We start from the raw sequence: 10,068 nt of genomic DNA, 5'->3' as shown, positions 1-10,068 counted from the left end.
TCCTGCGTTTTACACAGTAGGAGCTCAAAAAGAAGTGCATGTTTTCCAGGAAGTTTTCTAGCTTCATCAGTTTGAGGAAGCTTTAGAAAATGTTTCTGCGTTTTGTCTAAGAGCACTCATGCTTATGTTTACTGTATCTAAGAGGTGGACTAAGGTTTATTTGAACAACTTGTTTCTACTTGGTGCTGATGTGGCTTTCGGCTCTGTTCCATTTTCTATGGGTATTCTTTTGGTACTAATTTCTGAAGCATGTAAAATGGTAAGTCAAGGAGTAAATTACATGTGAGGTAGGCTGGGGAGAGCTGAACAGTGCTGCATGTGCTGCAGTTTTCCTGTCTGCTGGCCTGTGCCACTTGTGCCAGTGAGCTTGCAATAACGTGGTGGAAGGATGTCAGCATAGCAGTTAATGGGGGTCGGGGATGACATGGGGACCACATGACAGAAGAGCTTGTTCTTCTAGTTCTGGGATGCTCAGATGGTGTTGGCCGTACCAATTCAGAGGTGCCTTGCGGTTGCCACTTTTAACTGACTAGTCCTGGTGCAATGAAGTCGCGGTACGCGCAGAAAGGCGGGGTGTTCTTCTGCATGAAGGACTGCTTTGAATACTACGGTGGACAGTGCTGTTGGCTAAAAGTGAAGTTTTTGCCTTTGCACATGCAAACTGAAAATTGGATCCTTCAAAAGGGGCATGATGGGATCTCACTGGGATGGGGAGAATCAGTGTTACATGCTTTCTTCATATTCACACACACTACTTCATGTTGGATGACTATCTGTGTAACTGATGATACTCTTATATTGATGCTTAAATTTATGTAGCTCATTAAAGGCTTTGGAAACCTGATATTGCCGTAAACAGAGTTTTCCCCCATCCAGCGATTGCATAAATCTATCTGGAGCATGACACTTTCATCGATCAACAAGTCCAGTAGTTCCATAAAATTTTGGAGGAGTTAGATATTTTTGCGTGATATGTTTTATGATTTCATATGTTTAATGCATATGAATGGGACAAAATAAGTTTTGTTTTGAGCTGTGCATTTAAAAGTTCATACTCATTTAGATGTTCAGTCACAGCAGGTCTTGGTGTTTTAATGTCGAATACTTGGTCTCCCTTCATGAAATCATTAACTGCTCTCTACGATGGCCACTTTCTGCCGTGCCTTTCTCATCTTGTTTTCCCTTTTTTCCTGCTTCAGCAGCTTCTTCTGCTCTCCATTTTTGTGCAGATTTCCTCCTGTCCCTTTCCTCTATGTCATCAGGGTTAATTAGTGCAATAGCTATTTTTGACATATATTGCCATCAGTAAGTGCTAGAGTTAACACCTGGTTTCAGAGAATAGTATTTGTGTCTCACTACAACTTTATTTACTGGTCTGTTCATTTTGCTTATTTTGAAAGGCAACAAGGCACCTGGCAATTTTTGTTTAATATGCATTTAGTATTAATAACTGCGGAAACTACAGAATGTAATCTTAAAAATAAGCTATTTGTACATAAACATCTTAGCTGGTGGTAAGAAAGTGATGTCTTTCTGCAAATGCACCTTTTAAACAGGCTGCTTAAGGTAGCACATCTGTAACTGTGTACCTGTTGTGTAGCTAAGCTGTCAGGTAGAAGTTGCTGTAATGGCATGGGTGTAAGGAGAAAGGACTGAACTAAATCCATTTCACAAGTTGAAGGCAAAGAAATGGACAAGGTTTTTCTGTAAGGTGTCTGTTTTACAGGAAAACCAAGCTGTCAAGCAGTGTATTTGCATATATATTGCAGGTAGAACTTGGCAATTATGTTTACATCCTGTCATCATTTGACTATTTTATCTCATCACAAGGATATGTTAACAGTGCACTGATAACCTATGTTTGTAACCTTGGAGAAGGCTTTTTCCTTATGAGAAGGATGTCTGGATTTATGCTGTGAGGGAGGTGTTACTTGGAAATGCTGCCTAAACACAATACTGGAGTTGAAAATAGATAATCCTTTTTAAGCTGTTTAAGGTTCTAAGGCAAGTTGGGTAATAAATTCTGTCAGTGACATTCTTTACAAGTCCCTGGTGCTTCGTAGAGCTGTGATAGTCTGATAAAGTAGAGCATCTGATTCTTCAACAGAAGAAATTAAAATGACCTGGCTTAATTGATTTTCTATTTATGTCCTGTAGGCTGCTTTCTGGCTAGGAAGTTTTGCTGTATTCTCTTAAGGGGGTGGCAGGGAAGGAGCATGAGGATTCACTTCCGTTAATTTCAATCTTAAAGCTTACGCTGGCAAAGATCTGTTTGGATACATTTGTAGGGGGATATTGTTTTTGCTGGTCTTGCAGAAAGACTGCTCAATTATTATTTTTTCCTAACAATTCTAGTATATTAACAAGCCGTTCCTTTACTAATCTGTCTTGCTGTAATTCTGGATTGTCATTGACACACAAAGTTTCACTGAGTAAAATTTGATTCTTGTATTGAAATGATTCTTTAGTACTGGTGTGAGATTTCTTGCTTAATTGCACAGTTATCCAGTATGTTCTGAATGTGTAGAAAGTAGGAAGATCAAGCAGTTTTTCTGCAGATGTATATATTTTATCAAGATAGGATCTTCATCATCCATGAGTGCGTTAATCTTGTGGTCTTGCTACCTTTTTCTCACTTACCTCTCCCTCTACCTCTTCCAATCTTTTCTGTACAGTTTGCTTACTTCAGACAACGAAAAGCAAAAAGTGACATCACGCAGTCGCAGAAAAAGACGGCGAAGAGGAAGGGCTCGTCTGTCCACACGCATGACGTTCCGAAGGAAGAGTACGCACTAGCGGCCCAAGATGTTGGTAAGGGTATAGACAGTAAGGCTGAAGACATCAACCTACTAGAGGGTAAGACTGAAGACACCAATCTACTAGAGACAACAACAGAGACAGAGGTAAATCTTAGTATTTCTTGTGTTTCACTTCACTCCATCTGCAGATAACAAGTATTCCAGGTGATTGTTTTACTTAATTGGGTATTAGCTCTCTGCAACTAGCTGCCATTGAGAAGTAAGTAAAGTGATGTATTTTCACTTGTAATAATTAACTGTCTTGCAAAGTGATGTAAATAACCGAGAAAATCATCTCCATTATATGGACTGGACAGCTGGTATTGTCAAGGAGCTGTCTGCTGTTAGCCTGCTAAATTGAGGTCTTTCACCCTTCACTGGAATGAACTTTTCTGTGGGCAGACATCTAGTTATGTGACTGTGACTCCATGAAATGGCAAATCCATTTTGCCAAAATGCTGAAGAATGAGAGGCATAGTAGATGAGCAAAACTGTCAGGACCTTACGATGCACAGCATTAGTTTGGTTTTGTATCACTTTCCTGGCTCAGATGTGCTTAATGTGTTCTGAAAAAATATAATTTGTTCCAGCATGCTCTTAGTAGCCATTGTAAAGCTAGCATAGATATTACATTTTCTGACAAGCTTAAAATGTGACTCTGCTTGTGCGTGATATATTTCAGTATGTTTGCACTGGTGACCCTGTAGAGGTAGTCCTGTAGTCATATCAACAAACATAGAAATATAGCTTATCAGATATCTGTGAATAGATGTACTGGTCTGCCTGAATTAAGCAGCTGCTTTCTTGCTTCAGCTCACAAGCAATATTTTTATTTTTATATCAACTGTGGATTAGACAGTCATGTGACACTTTTTCTCTGTTTCTGTCTCATAATGAAAATAAGCAAAACATAATTTCGAAGAATTGTTTTTTTGTAGGAATCCAACTTGCTTCATAAGCGGTTGGCTAATGCTTTCACAAGCCTCCAAAGCTGTAAGGCAACTCTCTGGCTACAACAAACTGTATCTGTCTTGGTCTGGGAGTTTGTTTAGAAAGTAGTTTCCCAGTGCATTTCTGCATGTTGTCTATGCAAAGATTTGTGAGTTTTGAGGAGGCGGTGCCTTCTGCATAAAAAGCATCTCTCTAGCTGTTGATGTGTTCAACATCAAACTAGTGTATTCGCAAACCTGAAATAATGGTGGATATAATTTGCATGTATTATCCTGCTTTCTGTTGTGAGGGTATCCCTAGTGCTTTCAGTATATCCTGTACATAACGTTAGTATTGCAAAGGCTTTTATGAAGTTACACACCAAGCTGCCTGCACTAAGAAAACAGCATACAGTATTTTGTCACTCAGCCATAGTATCAGCAGCAGTGTCCTTATTACATTCATGTGAACTTAAATTAGAAAACAAACAAAAATCACTTACTGCTTCTAAACAGCTTCTGTCAAAATAGCTGGTTTGTAAAGCAAATGGAATTGCTTTCTAGGTTACGTGGAGAGGGCACCAGTAGTCATTGGAAACTATTTTGTGCAGGTTCACAATACAGGGAGGCTTATTGCCTGCCTTTTCTAAATAGTGCCATAGTCGTCTTTGCCTTGTGAACTTAGTTAGAGGTAAATATCTTTCAAGATATCAAACTACGTTAAGTATATGTGTCAGAAAATAGTACTGCTTTTGTAATTGTCTGAATGATTTTAGCATGTCAGTTACTAATATTTAGTAGTGGATTAAAGAGTGCTCAACTGTATTTGCAAACCACAGAAGCAGAAGATAAAACATTGAATCTCAATGGTGAGACTTAGCCCTAAATTTTTGAGTAGACATTCATAATAATTTTAAATTTTTTGCATTTATTTCATTCGTTTGACCATGGATGACCAGCTGAGTTTAACATTGAAATCAGTCTCTCACGGGTATGTTGTCTCACAACACTGGCATTTCTGGCTCATGTGCTTAAGGTGTTTCCAAAGTAATTCAGCTTTTCCTTATGTATTTTTAAAATAGCTTTGATTTAGTGTTTATTTTATTTGTTTACTTAACAGGGGAGTGCTGACTTGTCCAGCTGGGATGTTCTCAACAGTCATGTGACTGAAGTAAGTGTCAAAGGATATAACTTTAGTAAAAGATGCTGATCTAGATAGATAGATAGATATATGTGAAAGAAGAGTATGATAATTGGTTACTAAAATGATTAGTATTGAGCATTGTTATAAAATGTGATAAGTGATGTGATTTCACCATTTTACAGCTTAAAACGGGTACTTATCTGTACGTACATGTACTGTCTGTGAAATTGGTTGCTAAGGGAATTCGTTTTAGTGACATCTTGGACCTTGTCCAGAGAAATTTTAATGATGTTTTTAATTGAAAAGTAGGTTCATTCTTTAACTGTTTCATACATTAAAACCAAAAAGTATTTTATATAAAATACAAGGTAGTGTCTTCTCTGTGAGAATTGTAACAGTATTTCTCCTGAGGAACCACAGGATTGACTGGAGCAGCTTCTCTCTTTGTACTTGTTTTTTTGTTTTGCTGTTAAAGGCCACAGAAACTCAGAGTATGTTGAATATTTATTTGCAATAGCTGCTTACACTTGAATTTAATGTTAAGTCAAGAACTTTACATTATTATTTTTCCTATGGTTCGACTGTTCTCCAGTTAGCACAGATGTATGTAAAAACTTTAGTTTAATTTTGGTAGTATTTCCCACACCCCTCTCCCCCAATGTATTTTAAATCCTAACACGTGTGAAAATGCCACTTTGCCACAATTTGGTGCTATGGAATCGGAAGGCTTTTCTCCCTAATTTACTTTTGTGCCTTAAACTATTATGTGAAAATATCTTATCTATGAAAAATTTTTATTTAAAGTTTTTAAGAATCAAGGACTTTATATTGAATAGAAACATTATCTATAAAGTCCCAACGTTGAATTACTTTTAAACTAGAATTTACCCAGCATTTAAGCTTGAATTTATATTCAGAGTAATCACAAAATAGAAATGGTGCACAAAATAAAATGATGAATAAATATATTTTTTGTTTCTTTTATGAAGAAAGTTACGATAAATTCTGCTGCGGAATACGGTGAGCCTGATGCCAAGATGTGCCAGGCGAGAATAGCTGAGTTGGAGAACAGACTTCTGGAGAAACAGGAAGCAGTTGAAAGACTCACTGCACAGATAGATGAGCTGCAGGAGCAGCTTGCCCAGCACAGTGACTCTGTGCATCTTCAGGTATGTTTCATAGAGTTGGATAATGGGAATAATACTACTTTATTTTAATCCTAAAATATTTAGGAAGCAAAACTCAAAATAAATATTGTTTTTTCTTGAAAAGTACTTCACCTTGATAACATGTGCTGCAAAAAACAGTAGTGAGGTTTTCCATTCACCAGTGTCCAGGACTTCATATTGCTTGAATCAAGCAAGAGTAAAATTAAATTTGAAATGTTTCTATTTTTAGAGGATTTTTATGAAATGCGTAGTTAAGTTCTGCTGCTGCAAAATGGTTGGATATTTGCTACTAGTTTTTATTGATAAATATTGAGGAGTGGGCCTTTAGAGAGGGAACCTGCAAGAACCACTACGGTAAGTATAGTTAATCATGCATTGAGGTAGGGGCTCAATGTAAAAATATGGGACTTACGTATTTTTATAAATACTGACTTTATATCAAGGTCGTGCTGAAATATGGTGCAAACCCCACCACAAAGTATTGTTCAAACTATTGAAAAAGAAGTACTTATTGAAATGTTGGTGTTCCTGTTGATATGCCTGAAAACTGCTTCATGGATGCAGCTAGGCTCCTTTTCAAACGTTCACACGGGATGGCACACACCAATGCTGTTAAGGGAGAAGCTGCTGCCTGAGCATTCACACACCCGTCAAGGAGTCATACACACACCGCCCGAGACTTTCACTGCTGGGACCAGAGTCCCTCCGCAGTGGGCGACCCCAGTGAGCTGACAGGTGCCCCTGTTGACTCCTCACATGCTCACTCTCGGGCGCTTCCTCTTCCCTCAGGCTCGACCATAGGTTCCCCAAAGCAGAATCTGACACGACGTACACCAGACTAATTTATTAGGTGGTACAGTGGTGTAGAACAGCTCGAGCTGCATGCCTCCGGAGAGGGACCTTGAAGAAAAGAATCCCTGGGCAATTACACCCTTACAATCTAAGATCCCTTCCCCTCGCGAGGCGGTTCGGTCCAATAGTAGTATTCGGGTCTGGGGTCTCCTTGCTCCTCACTGGATCCTTTCACTGTCTCCAGGCAGGCCATTCTTTTTCTTTTCTGGAGGAGGCAACTTCTGCTGATGGATGTGACTATCTTATCTTTCTAATTTACACAGGTTTTTGGGCCTCCCCTCATGTAACTAAGTCAGAGTTCAGTATAAGTTCATCAGTATCTAACTGAAAGATCACAGCAGCTTGCCACCTAAGGCTTTTTACTAATGCTGTACTATGGATTCCGTCTGAACTAGGAAGTGACTTCTGTAACAGCTACCACCACCATCTCCCCTGAAGACTTTTCCCCTCAGAGATCATTCACACTTTTTGAATATTTGTAAATACCTGTGGCTTTTTGGTTTTGGGGTGGGGTTTTTTTGTATGAGCAAATGAATAAGTAGGGTAAGTTAAACTTTTATCAAACTGACCTGTACCTTCCCCTCTCCCAAAATACTAAAAAAAGATATTTTGAATTCTTTTTCTCTAGCATTTTGATGTAAAGGTAAATTATCAGGTGCTCTAAAGAATAGTTACTTCCCCCTTTACATATTTTTTTCCTTTTAGGACTGGGAAACAAAGACATTTCTTGTTGGTAAGAAATAAATTGAAAAGGTTTAATAGGATTAACGTATCCCATCTCATTAGTTTTCTCTCACATGGCTGAAAAGAAGAGCTGACAGAGGAAACAATTCAGGGGGTACTAGATATTCATTATATCCTGTAGATAACTTGATTGTTTTTGTATCAATAAGAGCTACAAAATTTTAAAGTAAAAATATTTGTTTCATTACTGGTATCCTATAGTTTGCTCAAAAAGTCACTTTTGATTAGGTTTGTCATCTCTTTGAGATCAGTGTAAGATTCTTCTTTCATCATGCCTGCAATCATGCTTGAACATAAATATTTGAGGTCCTTTGGTGCAAGGTTGTTAAAACTTCAATGTAAGTATAGACACCTAATGGCTTTGCTTTAAGAAAAACTTACTGGGTTCCTAATATGTTGAGAATATTTTAATTTTTAAATTGCACTTGTGATCCATGTAGGAAACTACTGTTCAAGAGCAGAGTGAAGTCATCAGGAAACTAACAAGCTGCCTTCAAGAGGCGAAGAAGGATCGGGATGACCTACAGGAAGAGGCTTCACGTGTAGCTGACCAGATCCATGATTTGCAACTTCAGTTACATCAGGTGTGCCTCTCCTCCAATTCTTGTTTCCTTGCAAAGAGAGTAAGAACAGGTTTGGAATATGAATGTAAAAACATATTGAGCTTATCACATATCTCTTCATAGTTCAGTTTGCAGTGCAGCAGTGAAAATGCTTTCAGGGCGAGGCAGAGTTTTTTTTCCAGTTGTTAGGGAGAAGTCCCAGAGACATCCTTATATTTTTCCACTTACTTGCTTGTGTAATGTTTGGGGGGGTCATGACACTTCTTTATCATTTTAGCCCTTGTTAGGGAATTTTACCCAATACTGTTAATGGTTTGGGATCTATACACAACCGTCACTGTAATGATATGGGCTTACATGTGAACAGTTTTCCTTGCCTTTGCCAAAGCAAGCTCTGAGTATATCCATGGGCAACTGTAACAGCTCAGCTGTTACACAGAAACTTTCTATGTTGAGGTAACGTGACTTGGCTCAAAGACAGAGATTTAAAATAACCTGAAGACGGGTCATGCAGCCGCTATGACAAATAGGAACCTGCTTCATTGCAAAAAGTTTATCAGGGATCTAATCCCTGGGTAATGAGATATACTGCAGCCTTGCATTTACTTTAAATTTTTTTAAAATATTTTATTCTTTTTTGGTGATGCTTCGTGTTCTAGTGGTTATTCTGTCTGAACACCTGTATATTTGTTGTCTCAGGAGCCTTGTAGTATTGCCAAAGAGCAATATTTATGTTTACTTACCATTTCAGGTTTGCAAGATAAGAATTGCTTTAGGAGGATTACATGTCTTAAATGTTTGGACAGGAAGCGGGTTTAAAAAAAAATTAAAAATAAAAACTGGGACTTACTGAAGTCCAGGGATTATCTTGAAGGAGTTGCTCAGGCCCTGGAAAATAAATCCTCTGCTAAATGAAATTCTAACTTTGGAAAAGAACAAAAGATACTGCTTTCTATGTACAATTCTGGCTGCTATTGACAAAATATGGGGTGATAGTGAAAATTACTCTACAGCTGGTTGTTAGGATTTTCTCCTTAAGCCATTGAAAGACAACAATAAAGCCTCTAAATAGCACTTGAGGCATATTCTAGACAAGGCTAGTAATATGATGCAAGTTGTTTGTGGAAGCATGTCAACTTTGATAACAGATGAAAGTACTAATACTGTCTTAAATATTATCTTCTTGGTTTTAGCAAAGTCTTTAGAAAAATGTTTTAAAAATGAATAAAACACATTTTATGTTACCCCCATAGGGGTCAATGTTTTCTTTTCACTTGGAGGGAGGTGGAAGGAAAAACAACCTTTAGTATTGGGCTGTAAATCCTTTGCAGAGAAGATTGGTGCTGTTCATTGTCCTCTTACCAGTATGCCCAGTCCATTGGAAGTCCTGCTTTGTTTTAGGGGCTTCATGGCATTTGTATACTTACAATAAGTAATAGTATCTAAAACATGACAAGTATTGTCTGACTTTTTAAGGAGATTCTTATCCATTGAGAATGGAAGACATAGGATAAATCTGTAGTAAAAGAATACAGTATATTTTATGCATACAGTGAGACTTCTATCCGAGTTTTTCTTTTATAAACTTTCTTCTGACTGCAAATACCTTTATGTGTTCAGGTTAATGAGATGCTGAGGAGTAAAAGCCATGGGAAAAATGAAGTATTAGAAGCCCAACAGCATATGTCCTTGTTTCAGAACCGTCTCAAAGAGCAAAATGCACATTTGGAGATACTGCGTCAGAAAGCACGTGACCTGGAAGTACAGCTTGAGTCTTCTCAAAAGGTAAAAACTCTTTAAAATGCCTCTATAATTAAGGGTTCTAGGTAGTTAGGTTTTTGTTGCAGTTGTGCAAGTCAAGGTGGTACT

The 10,068-nt window shown here is 38.0% G+C and overlaps 1 protein-coding gene across 1 annotated transcript in view; it reads left to right on the top strand.

Moving 5' to 3' along the window:
- Positions 1-2,675: 2,675 nt before the first annotated feature.
- LOC104624659 (pericentrin-like) overlaps positions 2,676-10,068 on the top strand; it is a gene marked incomplete at both ends in the record, with an annotated part of 67,744 nt that continues 60,351 nt past the window's right edge. The window contains 4 exons of the mRNA XM_010292091.1: positions 2,676-2,903; positions 5,861-6,040; positions 8,077-8,220; positions 9,820-9,984. Of these exons, the coding sequence (XP_010290393.1) occupies positions 2,676-2,903; positions 5,861-6,040; positions 8,077-8,220; positions 9,820-9,984 (717 nt within the window). The remainder of the gene's footprint in view (positions 2,904-5,860; positions 6,041-8,076; positions 8,221-9,819; positions 9,985-10,068) is intronic.

Source organism: Phaethon lepturus, unplaced genomic scaffold (genome assembly GCF_000687285.1).
Source record: "Phaethon lepturus isolate BGI_N335 unplaced genomic scaffold, ASM68728v1 scaffold858, whole genome shotgun sequence".
Taxonomy (NCBI): domain Eukaryota; kingdom Metazoa; phylum Chordata; class Aves; order Phaethontiformes; family Phaethontidae; genus Phaethon; species Phaethon lepturus.
Note: the sequence above shows the minus strand (reverse complement) of the source record. Positions and strands in the feature narration are given on the sequence as shown.